The 15,566-nt window shown below is 47.0% G+C and overlaps 1 protein-coding gene across 2 annotated transcripts in view; it reads left to right on the top strand.

Moving 5' to 3' along the window:
- The first annotated feature begins 10,975 nt into the window (after positions 1–10,975).
- Positions 10,976–15,566, top strand: part of GRK5 (G protein-coupled receptor kinase 5) — a 186,813-nt gene continuing 182,222 nt past the window's right edge. For both annotated transcript variants that reach the window (XM_080642903.1, XM_080642902.1), the window contains exon 1: positions 10,976–11,324. In XM_080642903.1, the coding sequence (XP_080499029.1) occupies positions 11,273–11,324 (52 nt within the window). In that variant the 5' untranslated portion in view covers positions 10,976–11,272. The remainder of the gene's footprint in view (positions 11,325–15,566) is intronic.

Here is a 15,566-nt window from a genome sequence, read left to right as displayed (position 1 = left end):
TTACCAACTTAGTTTGTTGAGTCTGCATATCACCTGCATATTATTTCCTGTTCTGCCTCTGCAATTGAGGTTCATCATCTTGGGGACTTGCCTGGTGTTGCCCCTCTATTCTCTCTCATTGTTTTGTTTGTTTGTTTGTGTATGTGTGTGTTTGCTTAGGTTGTGTCTGCTCCTGCAGCCTGTGGGAAGAAGGTCCATACTTTGATGTGACTACCAGAAATGCCTCCAGACATTGCCAAATGTCCCCTGGGGGACAAAGTCACCCCTGGTTGAGAAAACACTGCTTTAATGGTTAATGGCAGGGCTCTGGAGCCACCAGGACCTGGGGTCCCATTCCTGGTCTGTCACTTCTAGTTTTGGAGGTAGGGCAGGTGCCTTGAGCATCATGCCTAGACCAGTTGCTTAACTTTTCCATTCCTTAGTTTCCACACCAGTCAGTAAAATGGGAATAATCATGGCATCTACCTGAAAGCATTAGCGGTGAAAGATTTAGGGGGGTAGTTGGCCCACAGTAGGGTTAAGTAGATATTAGTTATAATTTTGCAGACATGCTACAATTTCAAACAGCTGACGCAGACTTTGAATACAGTTTGTTTTTCTCCAAGTGATAAAATTGCTCTTCCTTTTTTTAAAAAAAATGTATCTTTATTGTTGAAAGTATTACAGATGTCCTCCTTTTTTCCCCATTGACCCCCTCTACCGCCCCCCTGCACCACTCCTCCTCCTTTCACTCCGGAGTGAAGGATGAGGCTTTTGCACAAGCACTGATCTCCAAACAGGCTCAAATTGTGCTCTTCTGGAAGCCAGAGGGACATGAAGTGAAGGCAAGGGAAGATGCCAGGTACCTACCTACCTGCCGTCTGCAGCTCAAAGTTTTCTGCCTTCGAGCTTCTGCCCTGGGCTCTTACCCAGGAAACCTTAATTCTCTTTTTCTTTTAAAACTATGAGTGCCCTAACTGGTTTGGCTCAGTGGATAGAGCGTCGGCCTGCGGACTGAATGGTCCCAGGTTTGATCCCGGTCAAGGGCATATACCTTGGTTGTGGGCATGTTCCCAGTAGGGGGTGTGCAGGAGGCAGCTGATCAATGATTCTTTCTCATCTTTGATGTTTCTAACGCTCTCTCCCTCTCCCTTCCTCTCTGAAAAAAAATCAATTAAAAAATACATTAAAAAACTAACTCTGATTAATAAGGGTGACCACAATGGTAAGATGCTTGTCAGACCCCCATCTGCCTGAAATGAGTTTTAGCTAGGATTGGAAAGAAATCTTGACCATTTCTAAATTTGATGCAAATTTCAGTTTTTTGTTATTAGGTGTCCAATAGCTTGATACAATTTTCAAAAAAGTTCTTTTCTACAGTATTAACTTGTGTCAACATTTTTTATGTGTTTTTTTTTAATTGATTTCAGAGAGGAAAGGAGGAGAGAGATAGAAACATCAATGATGAGAGACTCTTTGATTGGCTGCCTCCTGCACACCCCCTACTGGGGACTGAGCCCACAACCCAGGCATGAGCCTTGACTGGAATTGAACCCGGAACCATCAGTCTACAGGCCCAAGCTCTATCCACTGAGCCAAACCAGTTAGGGCTATGTTTTCTCTTAATACATGGTTTAATTTTCATTTTAAGAATGTACTGTCTTATAGGTATCTTTTTGCCTTTTCCCTCAATGTAAATCATGCTAGGACAGCCTTGGGCAAACTACGGCCCGCGGGCCGGATCTGGCTGTTCTATCCGGTTCTCTTGCTCTCCCCTCCGCTCCTTTACTTTGAATTTATATTAGTTCACACAAACACTCCATCCATGCTTTTGTTCCGGCCCTCCGGTCCAGTTTAAGAACCCATTGCGGCCCTCGAGTCAAAAAGTTTGCCCACCCCTGTGCTAGGACATTTTGTAATTTTTTTTTAACCCTCACCCAAGGAGTGAGGGTATTTTTTTCCATTGATTTTTTAGAGAGCGTGAAAGGGAGAGGGGAGGGAAGAGAGAAAGAGAGAGAGAGAGAGAGAGTAACATCGATGAGAGAGAGACACATCGACTGGTTGCCTCCCGCACACGCCCCGACCTGGGGTGGAGATCGAACTTGAAACCCAGGTACGTCCCCTTGACTGGGAATCAAACCCTTAATACTGGTGAGCAGGCCAGTGCTCTAACCACTGAGCACATCAGCGAGGGCCCATTTCATAATTTTTATCTCCATAAATGCAATCATCCCACAGTCATTCTTCACATGGGCATTTTAGGCATGCTCAACACAGCAACACTATTTCTCTCACACCAACCAGGGGCCCAACACAGCAGCCCAATTCCCAAGTCTCTAGGCCACTCGAGAGGAAGTCTCATTGCTTGTTGCTTCTTTTCCAAACAGGATGCTGAGACAGTTGCCTGCGGTTAAAGAGCTTTTGTCAAGGCACACAGGATTCATTGGCTCCGGGACATTAGAGGGACCATCCAGTGGACATGTTGGGTTTCCTGGTCTGCTGATCTCTGTCTAAAGGTTGATCTCCCTTGCCCTAAGGGGAGTGACATACCCTAGCATCTCAGGCCAAGAGACCCAGAAGGAATTTCATAGATGAGTCTTCCAATGACCTGTTCAGAATTGCAAAATGAGTAGCCTTCAGCTCATCTTGGGCTACAGCCAAAGCTTCTGGATGGACAGGCAGAGTCCTCCATTTGTGCATTCCCAGAAAGATAATTGTGACTGGTATTTTGTCACCAATATCAGTTCTGTTCTGCCACGCTGTACCTGACCTCCTTCTCCATCCATGCGGGTTAGAGAACCTCCCAGGTGCCTAGAAGGCATCAGACACAGGTCTTTCCCGTTCTCATCGCTCCTGTCATATCACATTGGAATTTTATTTTGCCATGTCTGGGTCTTAACCGTACTGTAAACTTCTTGAGGGTAGAACTCATGTCTTACTCATCGCTGTGGCCCCAGTGGCTAGGCTAGTGCCTAGCTCATATCGGCTGCTCAGAAATAGTGTGCCAAATGAGTGAGTAAACAGTGGCTGACATGGCAGCCAAAACGTTCTTTCCACACTTATTCTGGAACAAACATCTTCCTATTCAGCTTTCTCTAGCTGTCACAACAAGGACACAGATTGTTTCCCTACAGGAAAAAGACAAACGGACCTTGTCCTCATTACCAAAAGAGTAGAAAGTCACTGAAATTCTCCCTTTCGAGTTTGGGAGAAGAATTTCTGGGCCTCGTGGAGGGAGAGACAGATGAAAAGCTATATGCTGCTTTTTATGATGATTAGGAAAATACCTCCCTGGAACCACAAGTTAACATTCTGGTAGCTGGGGCTACAATTAGAGATGGCAAACATCACTCTGGGTTTTGCTGAGTTCTTCCTCTTTCCAGGGCAAAAAGCAAAAAGCATGGGGACATGGAAAGCAGCTTCTCCTGGCACATGACCTGGGGCCCCTCACTGAGTGAGTCTTAACAGGGCAGGGAGATGGAGCCCATACAAATGCTTTGCAAACAGTAAGGTTTAGTGTATATGGTACATGCTTTGTGACCTGGCACTGATATTTCTGAAGTGTTGGTGAGGAAATGGAGTCACGAACTATTTAGGCAAGCAGTATTGTTGTTGTTGTGCTAAGGGTGGAGGAAAAAATTCATCTGAAGGGGAAGAAGGCTCTTTGATCTTGGGAAAACACCTTGAGAGGCTTTGAGTTATTTGAAATAAAGTCTAATTCCTACTCTGGGATGGAAAAGTTGGGGATAAAGAGGGGTTAAACTGGGCTGCAAAATACTTGAAAGGGATGTCTTCCTTAAGGAAGGCTGATTGCTGGGGATCCCTCTCTTTCTGGGAAAAACCAGGGATGGAGGTGGGGTGGAGGAAGAAGGCCGGGACGGGAAAGAAAGGCAAGGTCAAAGCTTGCTCTATGTGGTGCTCTCCCAAGTCGGATGCAGGGGGCCAGAGGCTGAGAGGCTGAGTAGAGGTGGGGTGAGAGGTTGTGCTGTTCAGTTCATGTTTTGACCAATAGCCACTTCACAAGCAGAATTGCGTTGTAGCCTGTGGGAACTGTTTGCATTGTAAATGAACTGGCCCAGCGCACTCATGGACTCCTTTGTAGACCACAGAATGTGCAGCCTGAGGTTTATGTTGTCCTGGGGGCTGGCTGCAGCTCTCCATCGTCTGTGCTCGATGGCATTCTCTCTCTATGGAGGAGACTTTGACAGCCACGGGGAAGGAGTGTTCCAACCTGTGGGTTCTTGCACAAAACTTATTTCCACAGCATGGTGACCCACGCCTTTGCTTCTACAGGAGGAGATTAGGCTGCTCCAAATCAATTGGGCAAATTAGATACCATGTTCTCTTTTATGTAATTGTCAACGACCAATCTGTGCAAAACATTACATTTTTAAAAATATGTTTTTATTGATTTTTAGAGAGGAAGGAAAAGGGAGAGAGACTGAAACATCGATGAGAGAGACAGCACATCAATCGATTGATTGGCTGCCTCTTGCATGTGCCCTGACCAGTAATTGAACCAGAGATCTTTTGATGCATGGGAAAATGCTCAATCCACTGAGTCACACCAACTGGGCCCACACATTACATTTTTAAAAACTCTTGAGTATTTGTTAAATTCTATTTAGCCCTTTTATTGAGTCAATTAAGTATTCACATATTTAATTGAACAAGTATGCCCTTTGTTTTTTGTGTTTTTTTTTTTAATATTTTATTGATTTTTTACAGAGAGGAAGGGAGAGGAATAGAGAGTTAGAAACATCGATCAGCTGCCTCCTGCACACCTCCTACTGGGGATGTGCCCGCAACCAAGGTACATGCCCTTGACCGGAATCGAACCCGGGACCCTTCAGTCCGCAGGCTGACGCTCTATCCACTGAGCCAAACCGGTTAGGGCCAAGTATGCCCTTTGATTGAGTCAATTAAATATTCACATACCCACAATGGCCTTTCTTAGGAAAGCAAAAACTTTGTACTAAGATCTCAAAGATAATTAAGCCCAGAGTCTCTGGAAAAGGAAAGTTTATGTTATTGCAGCATTAAGGTAAAACTGTTGGAGCCCAAGTCACCTGTGAGTCATCTAGTTTTAAGGGCTTTTTACATTGCATTAAATTTATCTTTTTAAAAAATACATTTTTATTGATTTCAGAGAGGAAGGGGGAGAAAGAGGGAGAGATGGAAACATCAATGATGAGAGAGAATCATTGATGGGCTGCCTTCTGCACGTCCCCTACTGGGGATCGAGCCCACAACCCGGTCATGTGCCCTTGACCAGAATCGAACCTGGAACCCTTCAGTCCCTAGGCTGATGCTGTATCCACTGAGCCAAACCAGCTACAACACATTCAGTTTATCTTACCTCCTCCTCTTTAAGAAACAATTCTACCTTGGTTGTCAAGACTAACCACATTTCCATTGTAGGCTACCAAGCTTAAACAAATGAACCTTGCTTTGGTCAGGTCCACCTGGTAGATGCTTGTCATAAAAAAGATTATAAGTGGCCCTGGCTGGGTAGTTCAGTTGGTTAGAGCATCTTCCCGACATACCAAGGTTGTGTGCTTGATCCCCGGTCAGGCACATACAAGAAACAACCAATAAATGCAAAAATAAGTGGAACAGCATATCAATTTTCCCCCCTCTTCCTTTTTTTCTCTCTCTCAAGTTAAAAAACAACAACACAAACAAAAAAAAGACCATAGTGATGGTTTGGAATTTTTGCTTATCCATATTAACAGAAAATCGTTGACTTTTCAGTAGAATATGTGAGAAGAGCCTGTTTTTCCTTTCCCACTCTGAATTAATTTCTATACTTTTGCTGTGTGATTTCATTACCAATTTGAACATTTTTCCTCCATCTAAATCTACCTGATTGCTCAGCACTGCACCATTTTTCAGGTAAATATTTTGTGTTTCACTTACTCTGAAAAGTGAATTGAACTTGGTCTGCTTAGTTTCTTTTAAAGTTGTATGATCAGTTTAACTAGTAGGCTGATCACAGGAGTCGGCTGCATTTGAAGATGGAGGTACAGACAGCTGGAAGTTCTAGGCCCTGAGAGATTGCCCATGGCTTTCTGTGATGTTGACCTCTGATACCTGGTTCTCTCTGATCTGGCAGAGATGTGGGAATTTTGAACGTTAACTAGTATCCCAGAGGAGTAAGTGGGGTTGAGTGATGCCATATTTGCTCCAAGTCAGCAAATATTGCCAAATACTCAATACATGTAAGGCACTTAGTATGTTCAGGCCTTTGAGTAGGGAAGGCAGGTGCTTACCTAAATAAATATCCTTACCACCCACTTAGCAGTTGACCTTGGGCAACAGATCTCCTCTAAATACAATGGAGGCAACAACTTTTTAGAATCAGTGCCCAAGTAAGTCTACTGTGGGGACTCTGCTAACTGAACCTGGCGCCAGAGAAGGAGGCCTTCTCTCCTCACAGAGACCACACGTGGTTGAGACCATGAGCAGACGTGTGCATTTCACCAGGAATCTCTTTTCTGAACTTGCAGTCCAGAGCTCAGAGGATGAACCTGGAAAGTCTTGTTATCAAGCTGGGTGTTTAGATGGCCATAGGTCATAGTCATTTGGCAACACCAGGGTGAAGCCTCCCAACAGATTTGTCATCAGTTCAGTGGTCAGCAAACTCATTAGTCAGCAGAGCCAAATATCAACAGTACAACGACTGAAATTTCTTTTGAGAGCCCAATTTTTATTTATTTATTTATTTATTTAAAAATATCATTTTTTTTTTTTTTTTTTTTTTACAGAGAGGAAGAGAGAGGGAGAGTTAGAAACATCGATGAGAGAGAAACATCAATCAGCTGCCTCCTGCACACCCCCCACTAAGGATGTGCCCGCAACCAAGGTACATGCCCTTGACCGGAATCGAACCTGGGACCCTTCAGTCCGCAGGCCGAGGCTCTACCCACTGAACAACACCAGCCAGGGCGAGAGCCAAATTTTTTAAACTTCAACTTTTTCTAACGCCACTTCTTCAAAAAGACTCGCCCAGGCTGTGGTATTTTGTGGAAGAGCCACACTCAAGGGGCCAAAGAGCCGCATGTGGCTCGCGAGCTGCAGTTTGCCGACCACGGAGCTAGTTCATCCTGAACCAAAGGCTGCCCAGGCCCCATTGCTTGGAGGTGTGTTGCTTGGAGGTCAGTATTTTCTGATGTGTGATACTTCTACTACTCCTCACACTTCACAAATGTGATTGGTTGGGATGAATTAAAAGTTTTAAACAACTTGACTTTAAAGAAAAATATTAACAGAAAAATGATAGGTGGTCTACCGCATAGCAAACATTATATATATTTCAGAGAGGAAGGGAGGAGAGAGAGGTAGAAACATGACTGCCTCCTGCACACCCTCTACTGGGGAATCAAGTCTGCAACTCCAGGCATGTGTCCTGATGGGGAACAGAACTGTGACCTCCTGATTCGCAGGTCGATGCTCAACCACTAAGCCATGTCGGCTGGGCGGCATAGCAAAAATTTCAATGTTAAATTTGGTAACTACTGGGGCCCATCAATGAAGGGTCTTCTCAGAGGAGAGGGAAAGCAACTAGACACCTCATGACTCCAACCCCACTTTCAGTTCTCATTTCTCCGCCTTAGAATCTCCCCAGGTGCCTGAAATCACTTCTTTCTCTGTTTCCAAGTCCTTTGTATATTTGTCCACAACAGCCCTTATTCCATCCCAGTGGGTTGCTTCCCAGTTTGCCTTCCTTCCTCTTCTGGGAAATCACCTTGTTATTCCCTACAGTGCTTGGCACACAAAGGTAAACTTTGAAGAATGAGGGAATAAGTGGGAGAATGAAAACACTATCTCCAACTGTTTCCTGATGATTAGAAAGCTGTGAGGCAAGGAAAGAAATGAAAACTCCAGCTCTGGCACTATTCAAAAAGCCAGTTTGATTATTCAGGCCAAAGCAATCCATGTATTAGGATGAAGATAGGTTTATCACTTTCCAAAATAGTCAATTCCTATTTACGAGAAGTCTGAACCCGCAGCTTTAGCCACGTGAGAGAGGTGCCCACAGAATTAGAGGATTCCATGTTTCTTTTGATTTCCAGCTCAACGGATCCTGAGTGGCTTGGAAGGCAGTGTTTGTCTTTGGCATATTCCCATCCCTCTCAAACTTACCCAGTCCTCTATTTGGATTTCCATTCTTGCATTCAGCCAACAAGATTCTCTATTTACCTACTGATATTTAATGAATCAAACCCATTTTTCAAGGGGACTGTGAGTAATTAATGCAGTTAATTGAAAGGAATGACGCTATAATGGTGGGATTATGGACAGGGATGGAAAACCCTCTTAAGTCTTAATCATTTAGCCAACTGCCTGCTTTGCCTTCTTACAGTTTAAGTTCAGCCAAACAGAACAATAGCAACCAAGTTGTGCCTGCCGGCCTGAGCTAGCCAGAAATTAAGTGCATAGACTCTGATTCAGACGGCTAGGTTCAAATGCCCGGTCGTCTACTTATTATTAGTTGTGGGAACTTAAGTAAGTTATAAAACCTTTTCTAACCTGGTGATTTTACCTATAAAATGGGGCTATGTCTCTACCTCACCCAGACATTGTGGTCAATGAAATAATCCATGGAAAGCACTTAGCACAGGACCTAGATTACACTTGGTATCCAGTAAATCTAGCCATTATCATTCCATTCTTGTATTGGAATGTCCTAATTTTTTTCAGAGAGGCACAGATACTTGAAGTACAGCCATTTATTTTGTAGGCCGGATGTATTACCACGTGGCAGAGACCTACTCGGGATTGGAGACCACACAGAACTACTTATTCTAAAAGGAGGGGGGACAGGCAGGGATTTTCCAGCGTTACACACTCAAAAGCCTACAGAAGCAAAAGAAGTAAAATCGCTGGTGACTTGGGCTAGATATTAGGCATGAGATGGTTATATTAACTGTAGAGCTTTGCCGAAATCTGCCGGGGAACCCACACCCCGTGTGAAGGTGGGCTTGGCGCTGTAAGAGATGGCGGGAGAATCAAACGCGGCCCATCATAAAGTGTGGTGCACTGACCAGCAGGGTCGGCAGAACCTTGGAGTTCGTTAGAAACAGCAGAACCTCAGGACCCATCACAAACCTAGTGAAATAGAATCTACAACGTTAACAATATCCTTAGATGATCTGTATGCACATACAAGTTTGAGAAGGCTGCTCGGGAGCACAAGTCATGGAAGGCATTCACATTTACTTTAGTTTTTAAAGTGTGTGTGTGTGTGTGTGTGTGTTTAATGTCAGCCAAAATAAACTTAGGACTGCAGCAGGCCTTAAGCTGCCATCGAGTGATCATTGTAGTTGGCTCAGACCTTTCCATTCTAAGTTAGGGCTCTGGGCATATGCAGCCAAGACCAAGCCTGCGTGGCTTACCTAGGACAGTTCCTGGAGCGGAAGATGCCTAAGAAGTCAGGTAAACTGTTACTGCCCCTACTTTGCAGACAAGACAAGGAAGGCCCAGGGAGTCCCACTGACCCACATCCAGACCTGAGGAAGCGGAGGTGGTGGTGGTGGTGGTGGTGGGTATATTCCATTAGGAAACCAACAATCCGGTGTTGTTAGAATCAGCAACCATTCTGGTTTCCAAGGCCTGGAAAGTCTATTAATTTCTTTATGTTCTCCAATGCCTAATAATTGTTCTCCGCCTCTCCCGGCACCTCCCTGCCACTTCCTGGCAGCCCTGGGGACAGAAGGTTTCCTCCTTTTGCACAGAGAAGGCCCATAGCCAGCTTCGGATTGGAACGGATATCCGGCCCGCAGGATGCAGAGGAGGCAAAGGCCTCATTGTTCTTAGGGTCAGCCCACTCCTCCCCCCGCCCAGAGGGCACTGGTCGCAGACCCCAGGGTGACGGGAGGGCCTATTTCCAGGGAGTGGGGCCTTCAGAGGAAGAGAGGCTGAATGTTCTGAGTCTGGCGTTCTGAGCTTACAGTAGGAAGGCGCAAAGAGCCCCAATAAGTAAGCCCGGAATTTGAAAACGCACTTCCAACACCAGCTTGGCGCTGTTACTCATTAACACTCCCCAATGCCGACTCAGGCGATTCCCTCTTCGTTCTTATTAATCTCGATGAGTTCGGATGTAATGCGGCTCGTTGATTTGCGGACCCCACGTGCTACAAGGCAGCTTATTAGCCACACCGGCCGCTTCCCACGCAGGGACCCCTGGAGTCCTGGCCACCCGGCGCGGGCCGTCCCGGGCGCCAGCCGCCGCCAGGGGGCGCTCAGGCTGCGCGGCCACCGACGCGGCCGCCAGTGCCCGGTCGCCGCCGAGTGGCAGATCCCTTCGCGCCCTTGGAGGAAACAAAGTACACCTTTGTCAGCGACCGGGCACGTGTGCGTGTGAGACGGCGCACAGTTACGGGCCGCCGCGTGCGGGGCCCGCGGGCGTGCCTCGCTGTTTCTGGGCTGCAGCCCCCGCGTGGGCCCGGCGTGGCCCAGAGGAAGGGGGTGCGGCGCACGGCCGGGCCGGGCCGACCTTTCTCTAATCCCGAGTAGGTCCAGACGGTCGGCCTGACTCGCACCGGCTCCGGCTGGGCCGTGGCACTTTGCTGGCCGCCGCCGCGGCCTCTGACTTCGCTTTCCGGGCTCTCGGCAGGGCGGGAAACGGGCGAGCCGGATCCCGGGGCATGGGCGTGCGAGTTCGGCCCCAGGACTGAGGGCTCCGGCTCAGCCGGGCGGCCTTTGACTCCCCCGCCGTCTCTTACAGCGCCGCACCCGCCTTCACACTGGGTGCGGGTTCCCGGGCGGATCTCGGACTCCCGCAGCTGCGTGCCACCCTGGCCACAGCGCGGCGCGCCGGGGAGACTACAAGTCCCAGCAGGCCCCGCGCCCGGAGCGCCGAGGCAGTAGGCGCGGCCAGGGCTAGCGCTTGCGCAGTGAGGCCCGCCCGAGCCTGCTAGTACCACACCCCCGGGAGGGACGGAGGGGAGGCAGAAGCATCCGAGGCATTAAAGCATCTGAGGGAGCCGGAGGGGAGGAGAATGGAGTGACAGAGAAACGCGGAGGGTGGGGGGTGGGGGGGAGAGTGTTGAGGGAGGGGGGAGGGGGGACACAGAGGGAGGAAGAAGCGGCGGCGGCGGCTCCTCTTTGCAGAGGGGGAAAACTCTGAGGGAAAAGAGCAGGAATAATGCGGTAGGAAAGGCGGGCTCCCGGCTCCCGGCTCCGGCTCTGGCAGCAGCGGCGGCAGCCCAAGCAGCGGCAGCAGCAGCGGCAGCACCCCCAGGCGCTGACAGCCCCGCCGGCCGGCTCCCTCGCTGACCGCCGACTGTCAATGGAGCTGGAAAACATCGTGGCCAACACGGTCTTGTTGAAAGCCAGGGAAGGTAAGAGGCAGGGCTGGTGCGTGCCCGGCTCCTTCGCCACGGGCCAGGGTGCGGGTGCCGGGCGGCGTGTGGGCTGGGGCGTGTGCGTGCAGGATGCCCGCAGTGAGTTGGTCGCGAGCAGGACACCTCGGAGAGCTGCCCTGCAAGCGCTTCAGGTTGGCCGCCCTTGGGCTCAGAGAATTTGGACTTTGGTAGAGAAGGAGAAACATCGAGGTAGGGGATGCTGAAAGATCCCCTAGTTTCCTGCTCTAACCTTACCGACATCGCGGCAGCTGTTGAAAAGGTCAGTTGGAAAAGCATTAATTCAGGAAGAGATGGGCAAACATGCAAATAAAATAGCTTTTCGAGTCGGCCCGGGATGGGTTCTAGGAGTGTGAATTGGGGTGTGTGTGTGTGTGTGTGTGTGTGTGTGTGTGTGTGTGTGTTGGGGGGGGGGGGTGGAATTAGCAGAAGCCAAGTCTTTGCTTGCGCAGGCTGAGTTGATACAGGCTATTGCTGGAAACCATCCGCTGGGAATGTTTCTTAGGGAAATCCCGTCGTGTGGAAGGAAGCCTTTTAAAGGCAAAGTAAGATGTTGAGGAATTAGCCTGTTCCTAGAATAACGAGAGGATGGATGTACAAATCACCTAGAAAATAAGTCAGGATTTCAGAGGTCGTTCCCCCCCCCCCTTTTTTTTTTTTTTTTTTTGGCGGGGCGTGAGGGAGGTAACAGTTGTTGGATTTTGGGCTCAATTAAGAAAAGAAAGGTAACTGTGCCGGTGCTTAAATGCGTTTTGGGTGCGAATCATTACATTTCCTGCATTTAGCTGGCAGGAAATGTCTAAACGGAGTGGGTAAGATCCTAAAGTCAAAGCTATAAACACGTTTTGACGCTTCCTTGAGATGAAAAAAAAAAAAAAAAAGTGGCCCGGAAACTTAGATGGTTCCTGAAATGATTGTGTGCCTGTAAACATACGGTATTTAGGAGCACCTGGAATTTATGTAACATCTCTTTTGCCAAGATTTGAGCTCTGGTGTTCAGCCTTTTTCTAAAACGGGGAAGTGGTCAGGGGAGGAGACTTTATTTGACACCCAAGGTAGAAGGCAACCCAAGTAAGGTCTTGACTTCAGAAGGGTCCTCGGGGAGCAGTCAGTCCACGAAAATGCCATACCCCCTTCTTAATGTTTTCACTCACCCACTTTGATGAATGAAGGAGGAATGTTTGGCCAGCAGTAAAACGATGTGTGTTTATCCAGCCGGTCCCATCACCTTGTGGCTCTGTCCACGCCGTGCGGGTGGGGCGATGCACAGCCCAGCACTTCAGCCCAGCATTCACGTCGTAATTCCGTCGTCACTTGTCGCTCTAAAGCCGTCCGTCGCCTGGAAGGTTTGCTTTGAAACCCGCAGCAGAGTTTAAAATTGTCAGGTCTATCAATTACCCACCCTCCCTCCCTCCCCAGTTGCCCAGCTCTGGTGTGAGAACAGATTCGTAGGAGAGGCAACTTCAGGTTCTGAGGCCTGTTTTTTTTTTTTCTTTTTGCCTAATCCAAAATTTTAGCGAGCTGGATCAAGGTGGGGGCTGATGGGCTCTCCCCCGACTGGAAAGTGCGTCCTGGAGGGGAAGAAGCTGAGAAAACAGCAGCCACCCGCGCCCCCCCCCCCCCAACCTTTACAGACGCCACCTAGTGGTGGGATTGGGTTGTAGATCTCAGGGCTCGGGGGCTGGGAAAGTTTTTCTCTCCCCCTCTATTCTGAAATTATTTCTTGGGAAAGCCCTGGAGAGGATGTGCTGCTGGAGGCTTTGCAGGTTTCACTGGTTTCTCCTGTTGTCCGGGGAACCTTGCTCCCGAGGTTTGCTGCTCCACACGCACCTTTGCCTGGGGGATGCAACCTTAGCATTAGGTTGCTTCTGTGAAAATGTTTTGCTTGGGGTGAGCAAAGTGTTACCAATTTTCTCCTCTAAAGGGATCTCCTCAGTGTTTGTGTTTTTTTTGTTGTTGTTTTGTTTTGTTGTTGTTGTTTTTTCCATCGAGATTGATTCTGATATTTTGGTTCGGTCGGTTAGCAATTCGTTTTTTTTCAGGACCTCAGGGAAGATCATTGCAGGCTGGAGGTTTATATGGAACGATGGAATTGCAGGGATTGAAAGCTCTCAGGAAGGTGCCCTACACGTCCTTGTCCTTTTCGAGTCTTTCCGATTTCTCTTTGAGAGCTTGGTAGGCATCTCACGGTGAGAAAACAGCTCCTGACGATGCCTTTGAAATGGAAAGGGCCCTGCCTGGAAGGAAATGGAGAGACTGACCCGTGAATGAGAAAAATGAATCACTTATGTGGAAACTTCATTTTAAAATTTGCTTTTCTCCTCCTCCTTCTTTTGTCTAAACAGAACCCATGATTTTAAGTTCTCCCATTTTCTTTTTGCTGGGTCTTTATTAAAAATTTGAGCACATATATTCTAATTAGCGTGGAAGCCTAGAGAAATAAAAGCGATTTATTTTTCTCTTCTCAGCTCTCATATATTTGAAGTCATTCTTTAAAATGAAGTAATTCTGCAAATAATTATATTAACCAAATATTCAGAAATGAAGGTTCTAGCCAGCTTAGTGAAATATCTAACATAAAAATCTATAGTATCTTTTAAAAATCTGGGTTGTTTGAAGTGTTTAAAAAACACTTCTTACTTGAAGATTCTTGTCAATGGTTACAGATGGAGAAATATAATTGGCGAATGTGAAATTTAATTTAGTTGACTTAACAAAATATATTGGAAACAATCTGAAATGTGGCTTTCAAGTAAAAGTCATATTTGTCCCAAACAATAGAGAAACAGGCCTTTGAAGAAAGACAGAAACACTTTGCAAATGCTGTAAAGGAATTTGTAGCTCTCCATTTTGATGGATAATTTTGGGGCTTATCTTTTGTTATTATTATATATTCTTAAAGGCAGATTACTTCTAAATTCATTGTAAATTTAGATTCTTACCATAATAAAGCACATATAAAGTGAAAAACATGAATATAGCAATAAAATAGAAAACCTATACCTATATATCAGAGTAAAAATGATTCCTTGTTAGTAATTACAAAACATAGCAAGCAAATGACACCTCTGTGACAGTTTTGTGTTTTTTTTTGAAATAAGATGGAGATCTGAGTTCAACATTTTAAACCTCCCAAACGTATTTTGTGGGCTGTTTATTTGTCTTGTTCTTGTGAGAAAACATCAACTTGGTCCCTCTTCGGAACTTTAGGTTACTCTCCCAAAAAGTGGTTAAGGGGGGAAAAAAAAAGGAAAGAAATTGAGACAATTCATGCCTGTTTATGGAGATGAGCTAAGTGATTAAGTTCAGACTAACTTATTTATGTACATTTCAGAATCTCAGAAAATTGGCAAGCAAGCTAGTGTTGAAATAACAGTAGTGAGAGTGTTTGCGGAGTGTCTTTCTTTGTTATTGCGGGAAGGTGTTGTGTCTTTATCATATTCTAGATCTGTTGCCTCACTCTTGAGTGAGCTGTGGTGTGGAAACGCAGGAGCTCACCTTCCCTTTCTCCACAGGCCAGCAGTAGCCCTATCTGATCAATCAAGATGACAGGGAGGACTGATAGAGTTTCCTGGGCGTGCTTCTAGCAGGCACCGAGCACAGGAACTGAGACGTCAGAAATGTAACGACTTTGCCATTGATCACGATTGCTGAAAACCAGAATATGCAAGAACCATTTCCTCCGATAACTTGTTGACTTGTTGGCTTGGCTCTTCATGGTGATCAAGACTGGGGACCTGGGACTAGGTGCAGTTGGGGGCTAGCAGAGGCCCGGGAGGGCAGGAGGAGAGAGGGAACCCGCCTCCAGCAGAGAGGGGCCCCATCCAGCAGAGAGGGGCCGGCTCAGCATCCCACAGCAGGGCTGGAAGCCCGGCCCCCTTCCCTTTCCCTTGCGCCCCAAGTGGGTTTGATGAACACAGAAGAGCAACAGCTGTCATCCTGGGGCAGGCAGCTCTGTGCGTGGAGGCTGCTGGCCTCGGAAGGGCAGTGACGTTAAATGAAACTGCCTTTTATTTTTTCGAAGTTTCTTTTCAGTACTGACAAGTTGGAGGTAGAGAAACCAAAAGCAGTGTTTTCAGAAGGCCTTGCTCTCTCACAGAAAGATTTTAATGAATCCAGCTGCCTGTTTTAAAAATCATCAGATAAATGCTCACAAGACTCTCATCTTTCAAGAGCTTAGCTGCTTCTTGTCAGATTCTAAACGCCAAAAAGCTTGATTCT

This window comes from Plecotus auritus, assembly GCF_963455305.1.
Source record: "Plecotus auritus genome assembly, chromosome: 9".
NCBI classification, from domain to species: Eukaryota; Metazoa; Chordata; class Mammalia; order Chiroptera; family Vespertilionidae; genus Plecotus; species Plecotus auritus.
Note: the sequence above shows the minus strand (reverse complement) of the source record. Positions and strands in the feature narration are given on the sequence as shown.